The sequence below is a fragment of the Ciconia boyciana genome, chromosome 6 (genome assembly GCF_034638445.1).
Source record: "Ciconia boyciana chromosome 6, ASM3463844v1, whole genome shotgun sequence".
Taxonomy (NCBI): domain Eukaryota; kingdom Metazoa; phylum Chordata; class Aves; order Ciconiiformes; family Ciconiidae; genus Ciconia; species Ciconia boyciana.
The window spans coordinates 46348996-46376028 of NC_132939.1; the positions used below are offsets into that span (position 1 = coordinate 46348996).

Below are 27033 nucleotides of genomic sequence, written 5' to 3' on the forward strand. Positions count from 1 at the left end.
GCAGAGGGGTTTGCAAAAGAAGGTGAAGCCTCCTGAAGTTCCAAAATCAGCTGACAAGACTCCTGTCCTCTTTCTTGGTGAATTCAGGTTGGCAGATCAGGCCCAGCCAGCAGAAACTATTCCCTTCTATCCTTCTCAGAAAGGAAGAGCCAGGCCTCTGCACAACTACTCTCAAGGCAGGGGGAAGCTCCATTTGTCCATTTGCACTGGGTCAGAAGAGATTAATGTTACATTTCTGCACCACTCTGTAAATACCCACCTTACCCAGGCAGTCCTCTGTCAGCAGCAGCCCATTTCCAGAGTACAAACCCACCATTGTACTGTTTATATTAGTTCATTTGGCCCTGTGGACCTTGTGCCAGGTGATCACATGGCTCCCTGCTTGCCTCACCTCGGCCTGGATAAAAGTTAAATTGCAAAATTAAAACATCTGCTATTGGGAGAGCAGGGCCTGCCTGCCAGGCAGGAGACCCACTGTGGTCTCCCATTCACTGAGAGTCCACACCAGAGCTAATCTCTGCACAGTCAAGATCCAGCCAGGGAGCATCTTTCTGGAGAAAATTGCTTTCTGTCAAAATCAGCTCACTGTAAACACCCTGATTGCTCTTGAACTGTTGTAGCCTGCCCAGGCCCTGACCCTGTGTGCCTCCTCCCAGCCTCTCTTGCTACTGTGTGTCAGGAATCTTCATGGGGCAGCTAGGTCATCACTGAGTCCCTCTCTGACCTCAGATTTCTGTTGGAAACACACTGGTGCTGGTTTTGTCCTTCTTGCCTCTGCTTGGGTCAGGTGTTCTCCGATGTGGTCGGTGAGATTCCTTGCTTACAGTCTTGGGCCCTACTAATGCTTATGCCCTAAAGCTCTTGTCTTCTGACCCTTTAACATTTAAAGCATCTTAGAGTTTCTGCTGGGCTGATATATCACTTAGGTGTACAAAGGTATGTGTGTATATGTTCCATGTGTATTAATTCTGCTTCCTGGAAGGATGTATAATCTGAATTGTGTCACCTGCAACATTCAGGTAATCAGATTCTGTTGTAGTCTTAAAACTGTGGATGAGCCTTCTCTCTGACTCCCATTTTCTAAACTAACCTGTTTTCTGTGCCATCTTCATATGTACCTTTCACCATAAAGGACCTGTTTTGACATCCTTAGGCTGTCCTGTCTTAAGGATAGTTGATCCGAATCACACAGCTTGTCCCCACATGGCCTGGGGACATGCTAGGGCATACCATTAGTTTGTATGGCATTTGTTAAGATCTCTGGTAAAGGAGGTAGTGAGGAAGTTGCACTGATAGACTTCAGTAAAGCAAGGATGGTTTACACTGGCTGTGAATTTGGCCATTCCTCTTTTTTGAATATTCTCAAGTTTCTACAAATACTGATTGTATGAAAAGTTTTAGCCTAATTTAGTCAGTGCTTATTGCCATGTTTATAGCTGAACTACACTGCATTTTCTTCTATGCTGTATCGGCCCCCTCATCTGAAAAGCTCTAGTCTGCCCTTTGCTTCTCCCGGTGTTGTACACTCTTGCCTCAAATTACATTCTGGGGTTTATATTAAGACACATCCTCTTAGCTCCTATTTTTTTCTTTTGGTTTGCCTGGCATAAGAGAATTAAGCTTTTATCCAGGTGTGTTTGTGTGTATTTTCCTTTTAAAAAGGCCTCTGGTTCTTGTCTGTCTGTTAAGGTTATTTTTATATATTTGAGCTTAAGGTTAGGTTAAGGTTATTTATATATATTATATATATTGGACGTCTAAACATGAAGTAGAAGCATAGGAGAGAGACAAGTGAAGTTTGCATAAGTGCAGTTTGGAAGGTGGAGAGTAGGTAGCAAGGGACAAATAGGCCCTGTAGGGCACCTCTATGTAAGTCAGGCTTTCAGTGAAAGACTGTGTGTGCTAGGCATGTGCCTGAGAGGCTCACGTGCTTATCTGGAGGGGGATCTTCAGATAGGTATTGGTACATTGCTGTAAATATGCAGTGGAATTGTATGAGTGTGAAAATGAGTGCGGGGATTGTGAAAGCACGCTGACTCTAACAGCAGCCCGGACGTATGCAGAGCTTTGAAAATGTGTCTTTCATCAGGCTAGTTATGTGTGCCGCTTTTGATGTTTGTGAAGACTTCTGAGGGTCTACATCTATGGTTTGTGTGCCTGGGAATATGCGCTGTTGTCCTGAACATCTGATTCTGATCTCATGCGCCAGGATTTATTCCAGTGTGGCTTCAAAAGCTGGGCACTCTCCTGCACGCGTGTATTAAAGAGTTTGTGTGTGTATGGGAAAGCAGATGTCTGAGAACAGCGATCAGGCTGTGTCAGTGTGAGACACGGGTCTGTGCGTGTGCACAAAGTGCGTGTATGTGGAGTCACGTTTGCCTGTAACGGTGCCTGTGACATGCATGTACAAAGTGGCACACTGGTGCATTGTGCTGTGCATGTGGACTGCTGTCTGGGTGGACAGAGGCCCGCCGGCATGCCCGTGCGGGGCGCGAGCAGCTGTAAGTAGTCCACGGGGCACCCTTCACCTCAAGGCTGTGCTTAACCCTAAACTCTACCGCCGGTGCCCACGAGTGACAGATCAGTGGGTAAGGGCAAGGGGAGCGTGCGCTGCCGCTGCGATCATTCCCGCGGTGGGACCGGGCTGGAGCTGCGATTTCGTGTCCCCCGCGCTGCCGGCGGCCCCGTCGCCCCAGCTGCAGTGCCAGGGTCAGCAGTGCCAGCGGCCCGCACTGCACCTCCCGGGACCGGGGCCACGCGGCCGCAACTCCTCCGGCCGCGGCCCGGGACGCCCCGCCGCCTGCCCGGGGGGAGCGCGGCGCCTGCCGCGGCCGGGGCTGCGGGGTGCCGCCGGGCGCGCTGCGGTGCCGGTGCCGGGTCCGGCGGCCCCCCCGGCCGTGCCTCCCCCAGCTGCGCTCCAAGCCCAGCCCCTGCGCGGGAGCCAATAGCCGCCCTGCCGTCTCCATCCGTCTCCCGGCGTTAAAGCTACAGCGGGGCTCGGGGCGGCGAAATCCCCCGTGGCCGTGTCCTGCGCGCCGCCCGCCGCCCGCCTCCTGCCGCCGCCAGTGTGTCCGCACGCGGGTGCGGGAGCGGAGCGGCGCTGCCTCCCCGCCGCCCGCCCCGCCGCCTCTGCCCCGCCGGCGGGCTCGGGCCGGCTCCCCTTCCCGGGGCTCCCCGTCCTCCCTGCCCGCTGCAGTCCAGTTGCTCTCTCGTGTTTTTTCTTTCTTTCTTCCTTTCTTTCCTTTTTTTCTGTCTTTCTTTTCCTTTTTGTTCTCCTCCAACCGGGAATGCTCAAACTGGACTGATGGACATTTCCGAGCTGTGCATCTCCGACCCGCTCGGCTACCACAACCAGTGAGTGTGCCGTGCCGCGCCGGGACCGGGCGGGCCGGGGGCGGGCTGGGACCGGCGCTGCGTCCCGCTGCGGGTGGGACGGGGCAGCGACCCCGCAGTCCCGCTGACTCCCCGCCGCAGAGCCGTCTGCCTCCCGCCCCGCGGGGCACCGCGTGTGCCGGCTGTCTCTGAGCGGCCGGCCGCGGGCAGGGCGATGCGCACCTCCGCGCGGGCAGGTGCGGCAGAGTCGGCGGAGGAGCGCTTGGGGGGTCGGTGCGTTGGTCTGTTTCTTTCTTGCCTTGTAACTTCTCCCTCTAATGCTTCATCTCCTAGGAACAGGCAGCTAACAGTGAGCGCTGGCAGTCCCTTCTGCGCAGTTTTACTTTCCGTCTGTGCTAGGATTTTTATTAGATGAATTACTAGGTGTCTATAAAGAGATGTGCACATAACGTTACACAAAGTAGATCCATTAAAGCACTGTCTTTTATAAAAAAAGTCCGGTTTTCACCTGAAATGCCCTATGGAAATTTAGTTTCCCACAGCTTACTGTTTGGATAGCCTGCCTGGGGAGAGAGTGGAGTGAGTCGGAGGGCTGGCAAGCAGACATCCCGAGCTGGGACCGGTGGCTGATACCTTAGCACCTGCTACTGCTCTTTGTATTCCAAAGTGGGCTGTGCCTGGTAATGCTGTGTTTAAAATCACTTTAGCATGTTAAATTTGGTTTCATCCTTTTGGGGAAGTTAGGAAACAAGGCAAAATCTTCTCAGCGTTTGCATCCAGCTGACCGGAGCAATTAATTTTAAATGCGTTTCTCCTCTCTGATAAATCTCACCCTGAGCAGAGTCCCCTTTTGTGTGTTTGCATGTTAATCCGTGTGTCACCTACACAGGTTCTGTGGTGTCATCAGAGGTGGGAGTGAAGTAATTTTGCCTGTTTCATTGCTTTTGTTTTAAGAACACATCGTATTTAGTAAAATTAAAACAATTAAAACCAAACAAAAAACCCCACAATGATACTTACTCCTCTTTCCTCATTACAGCTGTCTTTTATCTGTCTTTCTGTCTCTTGTTTCCCGATATTCCATCTGTCCTTACACTCATTTCTTCTTCCTTTAATCCCCTGCTTCCAGCAGTTTCATTAAAATGAGACTTAGTATTGTTAATAGAAATTAATAATCTAACCCATGTGATTTTCTTTTCCCCACTGGTGCTTCACTTGTGGCTGCTCCATTTTGAATTAAAAATAAACAAACAGTTTCTTAAGGGAAATGTATTCTGTATGCCACTGGGAGCCTTCTAATATTAAGGCAAAAATAGAAAGTGCATTTACCTTCATTAAAAAAAAAAAAGAACAAAATGCCACAATCAAAAGCTAGATCTTCATCACTTACTATATTGTCTTTTAACTTTTTCCTTTTATTTTTTCTACTTTTGGGATTGAGAAAAGGAACTCAAACAACATGAAAATAGTAAGAAGTAATCTCCATGTTGTATTACTGTTCACCCGGTTTACTTTTCCATGGGCTCTCAGTCAGCTCTCAATAACGTCAAGTGCACCTTACCCATATTCACAACTCTTTGGCCGCTGAGTAGACAGATGAAGGTGGCCCTGGGGGAAGTGCCACTGAGCCCCTACGGCTTTACAGTAGACAGAGAGTGCTGCTTTTTGAGATGAGAAACTGTTGGAGAGCTCTCTGTTTAAGAAGTGTTTGGCATGGTTCTGTGTGCCAGCCAACCTTCTCTTTAACATTGTTGAGGTTGGGGGAGAGAGACAGAGAAATATCATTTAAAACATCTCAACCTCTATTTTTCAATCTCTTTTTTTTCAATTTTTTTTTTTTAAATTAAAGGAGTACAACGATGCAGGGAAGTATGGCTAAGTCTGGAAAAAGTTATTGAGAGAAGGAAAAGATGTGAGAAGCTTTAAAAATACAGTGTATTTAAAGGTATATGTGCAGTGTGTCAGGTACTGATTTGATTTACATTCTGGTTTTGTTCAGGTTAGATTTCAGATTGCATTCCTGTAGCTAAGGATGAAAGTTGGCCCAATATATATTCCTTTAGCCATTTTTTTTTCTCCCAGTGTAACACAGTTATATTGTGAACATATAATGTAAACACAGGTATTGCATTTGTGCCTGTATCGCTACCTAGCTGTGTGAGCATATTATCCTTATTGTACTGATTTACTCTTCTGACTGCTAGCCATTGAAAAGATTTTAACAGTTATTTTCCTTTTTTTAAAAAAAAAATACTGCTTTTAATTATGTGGACAGTGATTTTCATCAAATTAAAGCTTAAATTGGGAGTGAACTTAAAAATATTGCAAACTGCCTCTTCTTGTTTAGTTACTTGTTAAGCTACAGGAAAAAATAGGAGGAAGAATAGAATGTAGGAAGAGAAGTGGATGTGGTCACTCAATACGTGATCCATACAGTTACCTGGAAACTGTATTTCACCTCGCAATTATTGAGAGAGAGAGAGAATGAACAAGGCAATGGAGGGAAGAGGTGACTTCCTTCACCTTGGAGTTTAAGGAGAACTTAATTTTTGTAACAATCAGACCCAAAAAAAGTCTGAACAAAAACTAAGCAAAGGAATTAATTGTTCCGAATCCCACTCTTCAGGTTTTGGAGTTGTCTTCCCCAAGCAGTGAAAGTTCCCTTTTCTTTGCCTGCATGTGTTGATCTGAGCGATTACACCAGGAACCTGCGGAAGTTCTGATCAGCGGGTTGTGTGTTTCCCTCAGTGCAGGATCTTGCCAGGAGAGTAAGAAAATGCTTCTTCCTAATTTTGACCCTCTGTGCATGTGTCCTAAGGCAGCGTATGTATTTCATTTCTTGTGTAGGAATCTACTCTTTAGCAGCCGCTTACTACCTTTTGGTACTGACCTTTGGGAGAATTATTCCTGGGGTAGGTGATGCAGCTCCAAGGAAGAAGCTTTTGTATGAGTTCGAATTGGAAAACTAACGACGACAGTGATTTGTACCTGCAGTTTGTGTCTCAGGTGAGGGCATATGGCGAGAATACATTAGTTACACTGTACTGACAACGTCTGTCTGCAGTACAGCGGGAAGGGAATGCGTGTGCAGACACCACAAATGTACACTCTGACATATAAAAGATGTGATTATATTCACACACAAACACGTATGTGCATCTATAAATATTTATGTGTAGGAATATGGACATACATATGTATGGTCATACTGAATATTGGTGTTGTGTGTCTCTCTCATATGCAAACCTAAGGCGGTTTCAAAGAAGAGTGAAATACGGCATTTTTACTTTTCCGTATTAACTTCTGCATCCCAGAGAATTTTTTTCTGCCTAGTTAGAGTTGCCACTAGAAATGTTGATAGGACTACAAAATTGCCATCTCTGTTTCTAATTAATATTCTACGTGACAGACAGAAACTGACCAAGGAACCATCATGTAGGGAAAATAAAAATCATTGGCAAATGAGGGCAGCCTGCCAGATGCTATGTCTCTTACACTGTTTCCTCTGATATACAAGAAAGACACATGAGTCATTGATCTGATAAAAATGAAAATTATTTTATGAACAGAAGGAAAAAGTCGAAAGGATTAAGTGATATATTTGATAGAGAGACGGAAAGGTATAACATTGGAATTTTAAGTCAATGAAAGAACGAATTCCAGACCCTGTGACAGAGAATTAACAAAGTTGTTGTCACTGACTGTAATGCGCAGACTGAGGAAATGTGACTTGATTTTCAGAGGTTACTGGAAGTCTCCATGTTCCGTGAATGGGAGGAAATCTGAGTCAGAGAAGCTGAATGCAACTGTCTGCTCTGAGTATCTCTGCAAGTCTGGGATAGGGAGGAGTTGTTAATTGGGGAGAATGGGGAGGGAGTTGTTCGTTTCATTGACAGAATAAATTGAAAAACCTCTGTAAGGGAAATGGCCTAGTTACTGGGTTCCTGATGAGGTTCCCATCATAGAATGGGGTCTCAGTACACTAAGCTTATTGAGCACAAGGCTGATGAGGAAACTGGTACCTTTAAAGTACTTGTATTAACTTTTCCCTCCTCTTCCAATTCCACTTGTAAAAGTAAAGATGATCTAATCATTATCAATTATTGAGAAATATGGAAAGATCAATATATTTAAAAAATAGGATTTTTTTTTCATTGTATTGATTTGAAGTAATCAATAAATATTGCATTTAGCCTGAGAGGGGAAAGACTTTGGAGAGATTGCATCAGAGAAAGTTGCTGTGACAGAGATTTCGCATCCCGTTTTCTTCCTCTCCGAGAACGTTGCTCTACTCTCTGAGCCCTTTCCGCTGTTATTCCCCAGCTCCGTTTCTGCACTGTTACTAGTGCTCAGAATTTCATGTCATTTGAAAACACCTGTATTCTTCAAGTAATTTTAGTTCAATAAGAAGTATTATGCATTGTGTCAGTGGGTCTCTTTACCAAATTTTCCAGGGCTCAAAGGATACAAACTCTCTTAGGGAATGGAAGAAGGGAGAATGTAAAAGGTTTAAACCCGAGACTAGATTAACTTTACAGGTTCTGTTGGGAGCATGGTGGAATTTCTCCAAAGAGTGTAAAATGTCTAAAAGATATTTAATTAAGCAAAGAAATAGTAAAAGTAGAAAAAGATGGTGACAAAGCTTGGATATAAAAGCCAAAATCCTTTCTCCAACTTCTCCTTCTAACTTGCGCTCCCTGGTTTAGGAGTTGGGGGTCATAGTGGCAGCTAGTGTTGCACGTCAACGATTCCACTGTAGATTGCACAGACTAGGAAATTCTTCCCAGTAAGACCTGTTCTTTATTCCATGGAGCTACTGATGGTAACTTTACAGCCAGGGAGCACAACAGAATTTTTAGTTTGTGCAGTGTGAGCAAGTAAATTTAGCATCTGTCCAGTACCCAGCAGTGAGGTTCCTAGGTAATGCTGCTATAGAAACTGGGGGGAAAAAAAAGGAAAAATCAGAGCTTCTATGGCAAACTATGAATCAGATGGTTGTTTGTTTAGTGAAGGGACTTAACAAAGAAGATATTAGCAGTACTCGGCTATGGTGACCTTGCTGAAAATAGGAAAATCTTGATTTCTTTCTGCCTTTCTGGTATTGGCTGCATTTGAGTAGTCATCTCTATGTAGCTTGCATTTGTAAAGTGCTTTGTGCCTGTCATCGGGAACACAACATAATTTAGTATTATTTATTAGTAATAGCTACTGACCTGGTGAGTTTTACTTCTTAGGAATTAAATAGTAGTAACTTATTCTCTCCATTTGTTTCCATCCTTGCTATGCTGCCTCTCTCTAAAGCTTTGCCCTGTCTCTTCAGAGCAATAGAGATGCCCACAAAATGATCCTTGCAGCTGGAGCACAGTGCACTTTGATTCTTCCAGTGCTTGAGGGTCTGGCTGCTGGCAGTGACTGTCCGTGAGGAGAAACATGCCTGCTCAAGGTGGAACGCACTGTATAATAATATATTTGTCATGTTTGTAATTGCAAATGTAATTAGCAAACAAGCTCTGGGGGATTGAGGACTTGAAACTTTCACTGCACATCATTTGACCCTATCTTGACTGGACCAGAGCTTGTATGCCACTGTTAACCCTTGCTGTTCTTGCAAAGAAATGCTCTTTCTAGTCTGACTGCTGCTAAGTTTCCTGTCTTCCCCCCCCCCCCCTTTTTTTTGCTATGAGCAGCATTGTACCTGTATTTGCTTATACCTTCTTTTATTGTGACGGCAAGTGCTTATGTTCCTCCTGCAACACAGGCACTAATATTTCCTCTCCTAGCACTTCTGACACAGCCTGGAAAGCATTCTGCAATGCCCTTTGTGAAGAGCACTGTGTACCAGTAAGTGCTTTTGCATACTGAGCTGTTCAGTGCATTCCTATCACCACAGGCAACGTTACTATTCAGTGCCCCTTGCACTTCGCAAAGACAACTTGCGAAAAGCAGGTGGCAAGCTGTTATCACACAACCTGCGATGGCTCTGTGTCCCTGCTGAGCTGGAATTTTCTTGCACTCCCTTTCTGAATGGGGGAGGAATAAATATGTAAGAAATCTTGTTCGTTTTGTGGGATCTTGGCAAATCTCGGTCTAGTCACCCTTAGGATGACTTTGTCGTCCTACAAAGAATATTCCTGATCCATAAGGAAACAACACAGAATCTGTTCATAAAGTCACAAACTTATGTGTGCATAGGAAGCAAAGAGGGCTACTTTGGTTTTTCATGTGAATATTGTATCTTATTTGTTTTTGTTTTTAAGGTAGGACTTAAACTGCAATAAAATTTGTGATAGGACTGTTCTTGTTTTGGACAGTTTTATTTATTCTTGCATTTTTGTGTTTGTGAAAGGAAATAGTTTAAACGTAGAGAGGGGGGTCTGTTTTCATACAATTTTTGTCATGACTATGAGCACATCTCACAAATATTGCATCCTGTTGAAGGCTTGGAAGGAAAAGGAAGCCTATTCTAGTTTCTTCTTGGTAGGGTAAGAGTCTTTGATGAGAACCCCTGCCTTCAGTCCAGATTTTCCTTTTCCATTCCCGGAAATTATGTTGGATTTACCATGTATTTTAAGGGTCATATATTTTTCTTGAATTAGAATAGCCTATAATGTAGGTGATGGAAGTGGGACCTCCAGCTTAGAGTATCCTGCATAACAGGAGACAATTTCTCATAGCACCTTTTGTTTTGAATTGATTGTCTGTGTTTTACTGCAGCTGTTTTTAGATGAAGATTTCTTGTTGCTCTGTGTCTACTGTCTGAAAGGCTTTTTGTACATACGGCATATTTAGAAGTGTTATTTTCTAATTTTCCCCCCTTTTTCTCCTGGCACTTTAAAGTTCCCTTTAGTAATAATGGCCCTCAATCTCCGGCGATGGAGCCGTCACTGTGAACAATGCTGGTGAGTTTGTATTGTCTCGCTGTCCTTTTACTCAAGAGAAAGGTCAAAAGAACAGCTTTAAAAAAATGTTCAATTCTCCTGTTATGATTTTGCATATGGAGATGATAATTTTAAGAATGTGTAAGCACTTGGGTGAAAATAAGACAGAAATATGATTTTCCATCAGTTGCCACAAGTACATTTTTTTAAAAATGTGCTGACATGAACGATTACAAACCAAATTTCTCACTGAGATTTATACCATTTTATATATTAAAAAATTAAACAACAGAAAATAAGGACACTAAAGAATTATTTTTCAACAGATTTTATTCTTCTAAAGTCTTCTGTGGTGTTTTTGGTTTTATTCAGTCAATCTCACAAGTTTCTTATTCTCAAACATATCATTTGTTTCCTGATTTAAGAAATTATACTTATCTAGATGAGTTTTTCACAGATGTGGCAACATAGCAGTGCAGAACGTAGGGTGTTACTGATTTCAGGGATTTGGTTTAGAATTTTTTTTGGTGCACGTAACCAGAATTAGCCAATATGCATTTTCAATGTGTACATTTTCTTCATACTTTGCTTTTTATTTTTTAAAACAATCTTTGATTTATACAGCAATTTTGAGGCGTTGCTGTCGTTTTATTTTTCTTTGTTTCTGGAACGTCTATGGCATGTGATTGCTATTTAGTTTTAACAGTTCAGAAAGTGCTGTAGAGGAAGAAGAGCGATTTAATTCCTTAGAAAACACAAATTCAGTCCTTCACCTCCTTTTCAGACATACATGATATTGCTTCTACTTTTATCTCTAAGAGTTTAATTCAGTTTCTTTGTAGTTTTTGTATTTCTGTTGATTAAGTTTTTTTGGTCATTTTTGTAGACTAAGGGGGTACAGGGAGATACTGAAAACATTCTCCTATGAAACTAAAAACGTTGGTGCCTGTTGCCTGACACTCTTTAGTAGGCAGTTTTTGTTACCAGATTTATCAGTAGTGCAAAGGTACCTGGCTGGATCAAGGCTCTCCGTACACCTAACTGTATTAAGCAGCGACTTCCAAGCTACGATGTGCATGCAGCCTGCAATGCAGCCTAACCAGGGACTGGGGCAGGGAGAGGGCCACAGCTGTCTGATACAATCGAGACTTAAAGTAAGGAAATCCCAACATCCCAAGGAAATCCCAACACGGGAACTTGCATTTTGGTGCTTGGGCCTCGTGGAGGGTGTTGAATTTACTTATTGTGGGTTCTTTTTGCCTTAATAGATCGTAGCAAATATGACTTTTTGAAAATGATGGTTAAGTGTATCGATGTGTCCATATATGTATTACTTTACATAGATGATGCCAGATGCATCTCCTTCGGAATAATTGATATAAGTTGCGTAGTGGCACCTAGCATGCCGTAGAGGACTAGAATGAGTCAAAGTATGAGAAAAACAGTTTTCTTGCATACAGAGATCTTTAAGTGCATGGATGGATGTGTATCAGGGTGTGTGTATACACACTTATTTTTAAATACATGTGCACATACTATAAATTAACAGAATGCATATGTATATGAAATATATAATTTTATATATAACCACATGTTCATTTGATACTGCATAGTGTACTGCTTCACTTAAACAGTTATCTATACAATGTCTCTTTGTACGCATATGCAAAACTTTCTGCTTATGGTTGTGTATTTCTATGTGTGTATGCGTGTATAATTGTATTAAAAAAATGATAGGTGTGTCTGTCTTCATCACAAGGTTGTTCCGAGTCTTTGTTAATTAAAGTTTGTAAATCTGTTGATAGCCTTGCATAGAAGGTGTTCTATAAATGTAGAATGCTGTACAAATATACCATATGTAACATTTGTGCTTAAAATAACTGGTGTTTCTCTTGGAACATATATAATTATTGGTTATATACGGTTAGGTGCTACTAAACAACTGCACTTAGATCTTCTGTTTATAAATCAATGCGTATTGGAATTTGTGATTTTTAAAGAGGAACAGAGATTTTCTTTAAATAAAATATCAGAGAGGAATTTGAAAAATGGTGTGCGGAACATAGATCCAGCTATAACATTGTCCAGATAAAGCTGGGCTCATAGCAAGAAAAGTCAGTTGTTAGGAATTTCTTTTTTCTTTTTGTTTATTTTTTGATTATTTTGGAAACTTTTATTTCTTCTTTTTTTCTTTTTAATGTGATTTTGGTTTTGGAAGGCATAAAATATAGTGTGCTTCCCCTTATGAAACCCCTTGCTTAGAAAGTTATTTGACAATGAGGTATTTGGGTTTTTTATTTCAACACCTACAGTGTTTCTGACCATTCTGTTTTTATTCTTTTAGAAGTGTGTGTGTGGAGTTTGAGGGTTTTTTTGTTTGGTTGGTTGTTTTTTTTTGTTTTGTTTTGTTTTGTTTTTTAAACAGAGCAGTTCCTTTTCTTCTAGCAATTACAGCTAGGGGACTGTCATTGCAGAGAATTCTATCAGCCCTAATCACTGCCCATGATCGTTACTTCTCTGATAATACAGACTGTCTCTGTTGAAATTTCCCCTCTTGAGTTCCTATTCTAACATGGACTTATTTTTAAAAATATGAACAAATTTAATTCCACAGCCTTTTTCAAATAACATAATTATGAAACAAAAAGTAAAAGCTCTCACAGTATAGGGATGTGGTATTTATACATGTTTCAATACACTAATTTTCCTTAGAATTTTCCCCTCAGGTGCTTAAGGAAAAAGAGATGCAGCTCCCCAGCCCCTTTAATTGTTGATTGAAAGAAGAAATACCTGCTTTTGGCTGGTCTGCTTTTTCAGATTACTATTACTTTGCTTCAGTCTCTGAAAAATATTATAGATTCAATTCCCCTGTTGGACCAAGAGTTAAAAATTAATTCATGAATAATAAAAACCAATCAGTCTTCTTGAGTTTAAGAAGGATTAGAAGAAAGGTTTTTGTACAGAAGCAGTTATATATCTTGGTTGTGATGTTGTTGGACTAATAGATATTGTACTAGGTCCTGTTGGTTATCTGATAAAGGTAGCTGATTTGCAAATAGGATTGTTATCCTGATGACTAACGAGTCTAATATGGGATGGATTAAAAGAGGTTGGGCGGCTGGTGTCTATTATAAGTTCTTGACTCCCTCTTGGGAGATAATTTATTTGATTCAGACATGTAGATTGAAAAGGGTCCAGGTAAATACATAACATAAAGGAACGGTTCATGCTACCTTACTGCAGCTGGGATTTTCAAGGAAGGCGATGTGACTTGGGCACCGAATTCCATTGAGTGTCAGCATGCCTATGGTGGTGAGAGGCCTGTACAGACATCAGGCTACCCTGCACTCGGAGCATGTAACTGATAGAAGGTGGGCACAGAAAAACTCATGATCGCCTTGAGACAGAGGAAGGATTTGCACCCAAAATTTTGTGATGCAAAACCTGATCATGTCCCTGCATAGATGTGCTGTGTAACACTGGAGAGGGGGAGAAGGAAGTGGGAGACATGGCTTCGGGGGAATGAGGGCATCCAGAGTGATGGAGATCTCAGTTTTTTTAAAAAGGGTTCAGAGCTAAAGCTAGAGTTTAAGGGAAGCTGGGGGACAAAGGTGGCTTGTTTCAGGGATAGTGCTTGATCCTGACATGGGGTATAGGAAGAAGGCTGCTCTTCTGCACCAGACAGCCGTTCAGCACAGTTAGGTGGAGGTCTGGGGAAGGGAGGAAGAGGATATGGCTGCCATGGGCAAGAGGAAGAATGGATAAATCTTTTCAAGTATCTGCTCCATAAGAGCTTCTTAGGGCTACAGAGCCTTGGTGAGAAAAGCATCTTGAGTGACAAATTCTCCTCCTTTAAGAGGAGTTTGCTGTCACGCTTAAGAGCCACATCATCTCTGTCTTTCAGCTGTCGTTGTAGGAAAACTTGCAAACGCAGGATCTTTGGGAGGTTAAAGACAGTGATATTCAGCCTGCAGGCAACTGGCTGTTAGATTTGGGTAGAAATAAAGGCAGCATAGAGAGAAGTGTCCTTCTTTTGAAAGGAGAATAGTTTTGCTTCCTTCAGTGGGGGACTGGCCAGTGGCTTTGCCTCCACCTGCCCATTGCTCCAGCACAGGTAGGAGCTGGAAGAACTCTGCAGCCATCTGCAGGGCTCCACCGACAGTGCGGCAGGCACCTCGCTGCTGTGAAAGGGGCTGCAGGGCCTGCCTATAGAGAGCAGCCACCGCACCTTTCTTTTCACAGGTCAGCTCTTTGGAAACATTCAAATTACTTTGTCCTCTGAAAAGTACATGCGGGTTTCTCCTGGACATCTTGGCAGTGCTCTCATTACTGCATTAAGAGAGAGTTTCCATGTTTATGGTCCTCGTGGAACCTCCAGGGAGGCTCTCTGTCATCCCTGACAGGTCCTACCCTGCACCCTCCCTTCTGCATCTTACTAGTATATGTTTGGATGCTGTCACCGCAGCCCCTGAAGAGCGATTCCACTGTCTGTGGAGGCCTCATGGCAAAGAAGCTTGGTGAGGGAAGAGAAACCTTAGTGTTTCCCATATGAGTTTCATGAAGTCTTTGAGAAATACGTAACTGTCTTTATGAGTGCATCTTTTGTGTATTTACACACTGTTTCCTAAATAAAGCAGTCTCTTGCTTTCTCACAGAATTGCAGAATGGCTGAGGTTGCAAGGGACCTCTGGAGGTCGTCTGGTCCAAACCCCCTGCTCAAGCAGGGCCACCTAGAGCCTGTTGCCCAGGACCATGTCCAGACGGCTTTTGAATATCTCCAAGATAGGAGACTCCACAACTTCTCTGGGCAACCTCTGCAAGTGCTCAGTCACGCTTACAGTGAAAAGGAGTTTCCTAATGTTCAGACAGACCGTACTATGTTTCAGTTCATGCCCTCATGTTGTGCCCCTTGAGGTTTTTTTCCTCACACTTGAGTTTACCCAATCATTTTATGATGTCTTAAAACTCTATCTAGTTTCTCAGTCTCTTCCTAATAAAGTGACAGATAGAAATTTTAGGTACATTTAGGTTAAACCTATGTGGAAGAGAAGTATTCCCTACCTGGTTCCCTGGCAGTGTATCTTGATGTCACTTGTTTAGGTGATTGACAGCTGGGAGTATAACTGTGTTGTTGGGATCTGAATTGCTGGGCTCTTGCAGCCTGAGTTAAGAATGACATGTGTGTTGTCTTCAATTCACAATTGGTTCATCAAAAGCCTCTATTGTGTCTCATTGGGAGATACAAAAATTTCTCATCTAGTCTAGAGTATAGCTTGTCCACATCACAATAGGATGAATATGTAGAGGTATTTGTTTCAAATATTCTCTTTATCTTTTTCTTAGTCAGTAGCTGGTTTATCAGGGTTCTTAACAGGATAAATGAATAGCAGCGAGCAACAATTACATGCAGATTTAACAGATTTTCCATTCATTTGGGGGTCGCCGTTATTTTGACCCCTGTCCTCAATCCTCATTGCTTCTGGTTTCTTCTGGGAGAATGACATCTGTATGGTCTCACTGTATCTTTGGTACATCACCAATGTGAGAGTTAGGATAAAGATTTGACACTGTTCATGATGTGGACTATTGAGCTAGGGAAAAAACCTTTAATAGCCGTAAAAGAAAATCTTTGAGGAGGATGCCATATTAAAATGACTTCTACTGTGATAGAAAACCTTCTGCCTGTAATAATGTAGTCAGTACTTGCTGCCTTTTAGGAGTGACTACTGTGCTAACAGGTTCTGTTTCACTCGCAGCCATAGGTAATTTATGTCAGGTTACTTCATCTTCTGAGAGCAACTAACAACCATGAAATGCTGTCACTGTTGTTGAAGGAAGAGGCTGGTGTTAAGAATTTATATGGGAAACTAGACAGGCAGAAGCCACAAGATGAAGAAACCATCTACAAGCTTTGAGCATGTTTGGGAACTTGGCTTTTTCAAACTGTCTTCTAAGGTACTTTGGATCTGAATCTGCTGTCATTTTTACTTGTGTAAATGACAAGTAACTGTGAAAATCAGATGGGATACACCAATGTAAAACTGGCACAAGATTAATATTAGGCCATTCAGCTCAGCATCACAGGAGAGGAAGATATACCTGGAACTAATATAAGAAATCATATTGAAGTAGAGGGGCGGGGGAGAGGGAGTAAAGCTTTGTATGGGAAGGGCAGAAACTAGTGATTTCCCTTCTGTAAAACTCTGCCAGGTGCTGTTAGTGCTTCAGATCACCGGCTGCTTCTTTCAGAGTTCAGGTTTCATGCTTCTAATGCATGAAATGATTCTTTCAGCCCTTTGGGAATAATTCAGAGTATGTTGGAGAAGGCTACATAGTGGTAATTGGGGAGCAGTTTGATGCATTGCTAAAATGCACAGAGGACAAAATGCCAAATGAGGTGTGAGAGGAGGTGAAGTGTGAACTCGCTGAAGTTGCAAAGAATATTATCGGGATAAAAACACAGCAGAGGTGAGTAAAGCAGGACTCCAAAGAAGCATTCCAGCACGTGGAGGATTCCAGAGAGCCCCAGATGAGAACGTCCTTTGCCAAATTTATGAGGATGAAACCCCTGGAAGAAGGCCTGTGCAAAGGAGAAAGAAGACTAGAACAAGATAGCTGGGAAGAAGAGACCCGACTCTGGTTTCAAGCTCCTTTTAAGGTATCTATATAATGCCATCAAGCTGAGCAGCAATTGCATCTTTATAACAATAGATAAAATCAAGAAAAAGTGGAAGGCAAATGTAACAAGTTGTGCCTTAAGCAAAACCTCCCTGATACTCCCCTGTGGGCAGGAAATGTAAGTTTAGCACCATCTGATTCTGTAGTATCCTGAGAACTCCAATGCTGCAAGGAAATGCAAAAAGCAATGCCAGGCAATACTCTACTACTCTAGACAAGAGACCAAAGGAGAGTTGATGGTTCAGAATGATCTTGAGCATTTTGGATTGTAAACAGTATACTTCCACTGGACACTGTTGGAGCTGTGTTTGATTGGAGATGGTGAGCTGGAGGAAAGACAAGCAAGGGTAGAACCTGTGTCATGGAGCTTGAGATCAGACTGTGCTGGAGTGATGGTGACTGAAAAGCTGAGGACAGCAGTCCAGTCACTGTGGCTGCATCTTGCGGTGCAACTAAGGTTTCTGTCTGAAGCATGGTAGGAAACACCTGTTTCTCACCACTTTTCTCATTTAACTTACTGAACATACACTGAAAACACACGGCCATTTCTTCCTGCAGAAAGTTGGAATTTGAATACAACAGTTTTAGGAAAAGGAGAGATCACAGAGGAGGAGAAAAGATTTTGCTAGCACATGCACAGGTTTCTGTTGCTAAAATTGAATGAGAATTTGCTTAAAAATTGGGGTCAGACCTTGCAAAACTACTGCTTTGTTCCTTTCCCAGCTTTTTAATTCAGTATGCACTCTATGATCACTGGACTGGAAATGGGCTTTCCTTCAAATTTGCAGACTGTCTTGTTTGTCTCTCTGCTATAAGGTGAAAGTTGTCAGCAACATCCTTGTGAGGTGAGGAAGAGGCACATATGTAAAGCCTGTCCATGCAAACACACAGGTCCCTTCCACCTGACAGCCCTATCATGGCCCCTGTCACTGGCTGAAAGCAGAGCCTGCCTCCTGCACCCGTTGTGGGGAACCTGAAAGCCAGGTGGTTCTGGGAGCAAATTGCACTGGGGAGAGGTGATGAGACGTAGGGCAGCAGGATATTTCAGAGGGCAGAGGAGCTTTGAAATGGAGCTTTTGACATTGGAAGGACCTGCAGTGTGTAATGTCATGGGGCCTGAAGAAAGAGAACTGTTCCCTTGGGATGAGGAGATTTATTACAGTGTGTTTAGCATCCCTGCAACTAGAGAAGGAAGATGCACATTAGCAGCTGGTAGGAGGCCTGCACTGCACTTCTGCTCCAAGGGAGCGGAGAAGGCAGGAATGGCGCATTGCTGTGAGGTGGGACATGAGTGGAGTCCTGTGCATTGGTTGGGGTAAGTTAGAGTAACACTGGCTTGGAGTGGAAGAAGAAAAAACTCAGCTGACCTTTTTCATTGTAATAGAGATATTACATAATATCCCTGGGAGCAAAAGCTCACAGTCATTGAGCTGGAAAAGGGGGGAACTGGGGACCATCAGGCAATTTTAAACATTTTTCTGGCCTTTTCTGCTGGCTGCTGCTGGCTATTAATATGGTTTCAAGTCTTTGTGCTGTGTTGCAGGACTACAAGGTGCTCACCTGGTGCCTCCTTTGTTGGCTCTTGGCAATGTGGTGCAGGAGATGGTTTCACTTTCTCCCAACTTTTATTTTTATCTGAAGTCCTTTCTGCTAAGTGGGAGGGAGGGAACAGAGAACAGCACATGGCAACACCTCTTGTGCTTGAGAAGTTCATAGGCTGATGGCATCTCTTTGTAGTTCTGTTCTGGTGGAACATTTGTGCAGTGCTTGCTCTAGCAGGTGTACATAGAGATGGGGCAGGAAAGGAATTGTCTGTTTTACCTGGTTTTGAGGAATACTTTGCATTGATATTTCATGTAAATACTTTATATGCCAATGAACATATGGAGAATTACATGGTGTCTATCATCTCTTACTTTTTGGTGTAAATGGCTACCTCACCTATGTGCCTTATGCATGCACCCTTTACACACCTCTTGTGTGTGTCCCTCTGTACTAAAGCAAGCAAGGATATCTCCTGTGAAGCTCCATCTTGGTTGCAGGAAGTGCTTCTTGCTGAACTGAGTCTCAGAGCGTCTCCTTGGCCTGAGGAGGGTGCTGTTAGGACTCCTCCTGTAAAGGTAGCACATAAAACAACGTAACTGGAGTGTGAACTTGCTGAATGAACATATTAAATCCCTAAGAGAATTTCTGATTCCAACAGGAGATGTAGATTTGGGATTGGGGTTATGGAGCCAACACTTATTTAAAGTGTCATCAAAACTGAAAGGTATTTTGTGGAGGTGGGTTGAATAGCATTTGCTCTGAGGAGCTACATTTTTAATGGACAGGGAGCAACATAGTGCTGGACAGGAGAGTCTAGCACCTCAGAAATTAGTTTTGGAAAAGCCAGTCCATGACACTGCTTAAACATGGTTGTTGCCTATTCCCTGCTTTCTGCAGGGATTTAAAGGTGCAAAGTGAAAGATCTTCACAGGAATAGGAGGTAGAAGGTGAACCATGTTCCCATGCAGTGATGCTGAACCTCTGTCAGATGTGTCCTTTCCCTGATGTGCATTCTGACGTTTGCTTATCACTTGGGGAGCAAGGGCACACATCTTTGGCCTCCAGCAGCCCAGCTGCCAGGATGGAGTTAATATTGTTTTGTGGCCAAAGGGGCCTGTTAGCCTCCAGGAGACACCAAACAGCAGCACTCAGAAAAATTAGCAGCAGTAAAAGTACATTATACAATTCATCAATCTTTTGTTTTCAACACTGAAGCAATGCTACTTGGGGCATGCATGTTACACCAGGGTCAGCACTTTCATTAGGAGATCCTGGTCCCCCACCGTCAGCCCACCACCCATCCCCAGGGGTGAAGCAGAATTGCTTCCAGCAGTGGGTGCAGGCAGCTGCCTGGCTTGGGTAAGTGAGGCTGGGAGCAGCCGTTCAGTTCTAGGCAGCGTGAAAAATCAGAGGCAGTTAGGTACGAGTAAAAATATTATAAGTTTCCCTAGTGTCAGCACAGGCCAGTTCTGATTTTTAAAATGAAATATGGCAGCTAATTAATCTAGATCACAGCTTAATCGCCTGTGGTGGGTTTTAAAAAAAACATTTTTGTGTGAATTTAGCACTCATGAAAGTGAGAGGCTGAGATTACTGCATAGACCAAAGCACAGCATGGATAAGCTGTCTCCTGCCGGCTCTGTTCATGCTCCTCCACAGTGGCCTGCAGTAGCCACTGCTATTACCTCCAGAGCTTGCCTTTCATACCCTCTGCAGCAGCATCCACACACCCGGTGTGACGCACACCTCCCCAGCACCTTCACATCTCCTTTCGGGAGCAGTCACAGAGGTTCGGAGGCACAGAGCAGCAGATTTTGCAGGTTCATCCCACAATGATATGGGGAATGCCTCTTCCTAGGGCCCAGGCTGCAGTGTGCTACCTGCTGTTAGAGGTGCAGTGAAACACGGTACAGCCCTGGAAAGTGTGGCGTGAATAGGGAAAGGAAAGGTATCAACAGAGAAGGCACCAAGGCAGTGATCAGAAAGCCGAGAAGATGAAGGATTTGCTAGCTCTGTTCTTCCCCCCGGACCAGCAGCAGGCCAGCACTGGGGGAAAAGAAAAACAGTCTGTCCAATTTTACAGACTGTGAGTGCATTTATGTTTTGTAAAGATTTTGAAAAGGCAGAGCATGAGTCCTTCATTGCACATCTCACCCATCATTAGCGAGTTGCTTTCTGCCAGTGTTTTCAGTAGATGTAGGTCTTGCAGAGGGATGTGTCACAGGCACTGGCTGCGAGACAGTGTCAGCCAGTTGCTTGACTGAAGTGAGGGATGGCATGGGGGAAGGCAGGTGCATGTTTGAAAGACGGGCAAAACAGATGGACCAAGCTGAGTGCGTGTGATGGATCACAGAAAGGGCCAGGACAATGTGAGAAGAGACTCTCTATTAAATTTTGTGGAATGGCTTTAAAATAATCCATCAGCAAAGCGACAGCTTTCTACTCTGTTCAATCAACTCTTTTAGTAAGAGTCTCTACAGTTAGGAGCAAACCATTTACTTTCTCCTTCCTCTTTCATTCACGCTTATGCTATATTGTGGTCCTGACTGTTCTTACAGGTTATCAAAGCTGAGCAGGAGGCAAGCAAGCACATGTGGGAGGCAGGGCAAGAGCTGGTGTTGCTGATGAAAAATTCTTTGCTCTGAGAGCTGGCACCTCAACCTGGCACCGGGGTTGTCTCTGTGGCCCTGGCACCCATTGTGGCATTGCAGTATTGGTTAGTTGGTGGATACCGATGTTCTGATTAAATTTCAGCTCAGACGTTTACATTGTTCCTTATTTTCCATTATAGTTTCAATAGGACAGACAATTCTTTTTTCAATTCTTGAACTCTGGCTGTATGCTGCAGAAGAGCTGCTGCATTAGGCTTCAGAGATGGGATGAGTGAAGTGATCCCTTAATGTGCATACAATTTTGAGTAGCAGTTTGAAGTCCTTGTGGTTGAAAGATGCTGTGTGTTGCTTCTTATTCACTGTAAATCATCATTTTTAAATAATTTTTTTACAGTGACCTGAGTGGATAAAAAAGGAACTCTTCCATTTTGTGAGGTAATAACTGTATCCTAGGTGAAATAAAATACAAAGCCAAAAGCTTTAAACAAAAATGGGTTGTTAATAAAACACAATAGTACTGTTTTATATCTGTAACCTTCAGCGATTATACTGACCTATGTAGGAGCAAATACTTGGTGCTTAATTTGAATAAAAACATTATTTCTTATTTTGTCATTTAGATGAATTGAGAAGATGAAGCAGTCACGTTTACTGAGGGCGTGGGGATAGTGAGGCCAGAGGGCATTAGAGATCTGAAGAATATGGTTCCCATTCAGTCAGCGTTATGACCAGCAAAGAAAGTCCTGTCTCAGCATAGCAGCTGGGGAACAGACATGATTTTCAACCTGAAAACACAGTATTAATGGGTTGTATTTTGTTGTGCAATATTTGATCCGTGAGGGCCCTGTGGCCAGGAGCCCGTAAAGCAATTTGAAAAATGTAAGGTATGTGTAACAAGGTAAGAACTGAGAGAAGAGACAAAGAATTCACAGCAATGTGGAATGGGTTGTAGTCAAAAAAAGGGAGAGTTGCACACATCAAAAGGCACTTCAGAATGATTCGAGATACACACACATCCGCTAGGTCAGAAACAAGGAGAAGCTGGTTTGTCCTCTTCAATTTACCTTCGTTATTACGCAGCACATATCCCCACAGCATCTTAAATCTTGCTGTTTTGTCTGAGGAAAAATAACATATACATGAGTTTTTGGAATACCTGTGATTTGTTCTTGCAAAACAGGGCTTTGAGAACCCTGTGGGCACACAATTAACTGTTTCATTTTAATTCAGCCCTGTGGGAAGGGGTCAGGGTCTCCCACTCTGTCTCTTTGAAATTGCTTTGTAAAGGAGATGGTTAGTTAGCATCTACTGAGCATCTGCCATCGAAGCTCAGTGAATAATCACCCGATCCCGCTCCAGATTAGAAGAGGAGAGAGAAATCAGACAGGGCTAAACTAATGATTAGTTAGCTTTACTGCAGCCTGGGGATGCATTGGGACTGGGCAGCATTTATTTGGCTTTCCCAGTTTTAATTTCCATGATTCTCCATGAGCTAGTCAAGACAAGGCAACCAGCCATCTTGGAGGGAAAAGAGCAGAGCTGATATCTCCTTTTTCTCTTTCTTACTTTTTGTGGAAATTCTCCCCTTTTTGTATTCCTTCATTTGCGATTTTGGGTCACAGAAAGATGAGAGCATCCCTGAAGATGGCAGCACAGACTCCCCAAACCCTAGCTGCGGTGCTCACAGAGTGCACAGTTAATGCTTTCTGGCCTGGCAGAGGGAACCTTTCCCTGTTTCCTTCCTTCTCCTGCAGACACTCAAGCGGATGTTTCTCCTGTCCAGGACTTCCTTCTGCTGTCTGGTTCATGTTCCCAGTGAGTGGAGATTATCTCTAGGACATTTTTTTTTTTTCCCCCCCAAGGAAGTGGTAAAATTTTAACTTGAGAAAATTGATCTTTTTTTTTTTTCCTAGCTGTGCTGAAACGAAATGGAGTTGTCCTTGCATAGTTGTAATTTCTGAGAGAAAATTATCTTTCTCTTAAAATAAGTGAAACAAAATCAAAGCAAACATACATCATGAAGGAAGAAGAATCCTGAAAACTCTTCAAATGTACTTATAGTATAAGTTTTGGAGCAAATTGAAAAGATTTTGCAAATGCAAACGGGGTTTTTTGTTGGTGGCAGGTTTTGTTAAAAAGAGATCGTTTTTTCTGTGGTATTATGTCCCTACCAATAAATGAAGTACCTCCATAGCTCTTGGAAGCATGCAAAGTAACTCCTGTAATTAAGCCGGTTTCCCACTTTCTGCTTCTTAAGGAGGCTGGATGGTCTAAAGCTGGGATCAGGATCGAAGCCTAGTTCCCAGCTCTTGTATAACCTCCCTAGGTGAACTGAGCAAACACTTCAAGTCTCTCATTCTCTCCCCTGCCTGTAAATTGTGCATCAAAACATTTTCTTTCTTTTAGTCTGTCTTTGGAATGCAAGTTCTTACGGACAAAGACAGATCTTTAATACTTAGTACACTGCCTAACACTTAGGGTCTGTGAGGTGCTTTTGTAATGAGAATAATGCCTTTAATAATACAACCTCCCCTGTCCCAGTCACCATCCCACAAATTAGATTGTTCGCCATTTTTGCTTTCGTGGGAAGGAAGTTCCTGAAGATAGGTGCCATGTACCGAGCCCTTTAGCTTGAATTTCGGTAGTCAAGGTGAAAACTTATGTGCTGTGCAAATGCATCAGTGCTACCTTGACACAGAATTTTTGGCTGAATGGCAAAGATTTCTTTGCCTCTTTTCCAAGCATGTTCCTAAATGTGTATATATAAACTTACACTGCACATGGCAGTCCTGATTTGCTCAGGTATTGGAGATAAGCACAATTTGTAGTTCTAGAAAATATTCTCCTTGGAGAGGAGGTCTCTGTCTATTGCACTATGTGTGTAAGCACTAATTTCAGAGACCTTTTTACCCTGGCAGCATCTCTATCATACTGTCTGTGCCCTGCCTCTATTCATACTCTGTGCCAAAGTCATAAAGGACAAAGTTTTTTTCTTGCTTCTCTTGCTTACCTGTTGACCATCTCCTTTTGAGGCAGATCTGCTGCAGTCTGACCCAGATTGCCTTTGATTTACAGTTATCGGAACCTATTTTTCTGTTTTTCTTTTCTGCCACCTTTTGGAGTCTTCAGAGAGTTAATTTCTCTTCTACCCCATCTCCCATTGTTCCCATCTTCTTCTGGGTTGGCTGTGTCTCATTAGTGAAATCCGGGGCTTCCTAGAACTGCATCACATGCCTTTTCTGAGCCAGGTTTGTTTCTTCTCTCACCTCAGCCAGGCCTCCCCCTGATCTGCAGTGTTGCTTTGCCCCAGACTGGCTGAGTTAAATCTTTTGAATTCTACCAATGTGAATGCTATGTGCCTCTGCTATTCTGGGAGCTTTGTAACTTGAAGAAGGGCAATATTGATGGGTTAATTACTTCCCAGGTCAGTAAGTAGGGCAAAGCTACTATTCAGGTTTATCTCCTGGGCAGTTCTGCAGTATCATCCTTTACTTCTCAAATGTAGGACCTGAGTGGCCAAAGGCTCTTTAAAATGAAGGTTCCAATAAGGAAACTTTACTTGGCACCAGTATAGAGAAGGCGTGTGGATGGCTGACACTGGAAATCTCTGTACTGGGAGTCTTCAAATAGTCTCTGTTCACCATCTATTTGTCTGATGTGCTCTGCAACCATATGGCTCTGTTCAGACCCAAGCAAAGCTTAGTGGTATCTGCAACAGAAATTTTACTTCCTTGTTCCTTCCTTCACCAGCTAATGGCTGTGGTTTCAACACTAACCTTGTATCTTCACCTGTCTGGAAACTGCCACCATCAGCAGCGCTTACCTTTATTGTGACAGGGTGCCATTCAGCAGTCTTCCCTCAATTTCCTGTGAAAATGGGACCACACATCACTGACCCTGGAGTGCAACACTAAGTGTATGAAGTGTTTTGGTTGGGGTTGTAGGAGATCCTTTTCCCTGTGTTAGATTCAGTCATAGCTGTCCTGAAACACTTACTAGAGCTAAAATGTGGCAGTCTGTTTCTGTAATGATAGGGGGGGAAATTGCTCTTTGAGAGTGGAGACATCACTGAACATGCTAGATATGAGAAGACTTTTTGTCCTTTCACAGGCAGAGGTCTAGGTTTCTTCAACTCCTCTTTCCTATAGCCAAAAGTTAAAAAAACCTCAGTGATTTCCATCCGAAGATTGTTGTCTTGTATAATTGTAGGCTCCAGGTGAAGTAGATATTACTGGATGTCACTCAGAATGTGCATAGCCCAGCATTGTTTTAAAGATGTTAACAGGAATTAAATTTCTTCACAATGTGTTTTCCATACGTATGTTCTGTCCCCTGCCTTTGAATAGTGAGGTTCTGTGGGAAGTGTATGCTGCTCCATGAGGTCTACACAAAAAGCAAGAAAGTCTCCCAGTGGAAGGTGCACATGGACAACACATCTCAAAGCTCCTAAGGCCAGCTGGTTGGTAGCTCTTCTTCCCTTTCTTTATTTTTCAGTGAGTGAGTATACAAAAAGGAACTAGAGTTTCAGGTAGGACATGGAGCGGAGTCCTGAATGTGTCCTGGCTATATCTTTATCACACTGGAACATGGAAAACACTTCTGGGGTTATGTGGTTTTTGAAGTTTGAGCCAGATCTGTGTTTGAAAGACACATTGGGTATTTGAAAAATACAGCAACAGTTTGTAAAGGCGAATGAGGAAGGTGTGTGAAAATAATGATGCTAAACAGTGCAAGTGAAAGCAAGTTTTATTGAAATAAGAAAAGCAACAAAGATGGAGAAAGGAGGAGTCTGTAGTCTTGCAATATTTGATTAAGAGGCTTCTTTTTTGAAGTGATGTACCAGTTATGGTTTTGTTTCTTAATGCAAATTTCTTGCCCTCAGCATTGCAGAAGGAAGTTTGATATCATAGAATCATAGAATCGTTTAGGTTGGAAAAGACCTTTAAGATCATCGAGTCCAACTGTTAACCTAGCACTGACAAGTCCACCACTAAACCATGTCCCTGAGCACCACATCTACACGTCTTTTAAATACCTCCAGGGATGGTGACGATATCACTTCCCTGGGCAGCCTGTTCCAATGCTTGACAACCCTTTCGGTGAAGACATTTTTCCTAATATCCTATCTAGAACTCCCCTGGTGCCACTTGAGGCCATTTCCTCTTGTCCTATCACTTGTTACTTGGGAGAAGAGACTGACACCCACCTCGCTACAACCTCTTTTCAGGTAGTTGTAGAGAGCAATAAGGTCTCCCCTCAGCCTCCTTTTCTCCAGGCTCAACAACCCCAGTTCCCTCAGCCACTCCTCACAAGACTTGCGCTCTAGACCCTTCACCAGCTTCATTGCCCTTCTTTGGGCATGCTCCAGCACCTCAATGTGCTGTAGTGAGGGGCCCATCATGGCTTGAGAACATGCAAATAACCCAGAAAACTGAAACAGACACAGAAAACAAGCAACATTTTTTATTTGCAGAATTTCCTGATTTTAAAGCCATTTTAATAATTTTTCAAGGGTGTAATTTAGGTTCTAGAATTTGGGGTGCTTGAGTTTGGTGACATGTCTGTGGCAGGTCTGAAATTAAAGTGGGATGGACTGAGCACTGCAGGGCAAATCTCAGCAGGGACTGTTAAAGTTACTTCTCCAGAACTCCAAGATTGAAATCCCTGTGGGCTGTATTGAGACGATGGCTTGATGTGGGAGGCAACGGTACCTGTCACTTTCTCCCTCCCTCTCTCCACAGGCAGTGCATGTTTGGGGCCTTATCACGTAATACCAGATTTGGACCCTGCCCCTTCCCCACCATCACCAATTCCCAAAGCTCAACAGCTAGAAAGGAGGAAAGTGACTCAACAGTGTCAGCCCTCAGGGTACAGTAGGTGTCACCCACCACTGGGAGAGCTGTTGTGCCCGTCTCATTCCAGCTAAGGAGAATAACGTAGCACAAAAGCCTGAGGTTTAATCCCAGATCTGGTTCTTCCTAAGCCAC

At 43.1% G+C, this 27033-nt stretch overlaps 1 protein-coding gene across 3 annotated transcripts in view; it reads left to right on the forward strand.

Annotated features, from left to right (window-relative positions):
• The first annotated feature begins 3288 nt into the window (after positions 1-3288).
• ESRRB (estrogen related receptor beta) overlaps positions 3289-27033 on the forward strand; it is an 88377-nt gene continuing 64632 nt past the window's right edge. For all 3 annotated transcript variants that reach the window (XR_012043154.1, XM_072865759.1, XM_072865760.1), the window contains exon 1: positions 3289-3354. Coding sequence is in view for 2 of the 3 variants with exons in the window: in XM_072865759.1 (XP_072721860.1) it covers positions 3305-3354 (50 nt within the window). In the remaining variant the exon portion in view is untranslated. The remainder of the gene's footprint in view (positions 3355-27033) is intronic.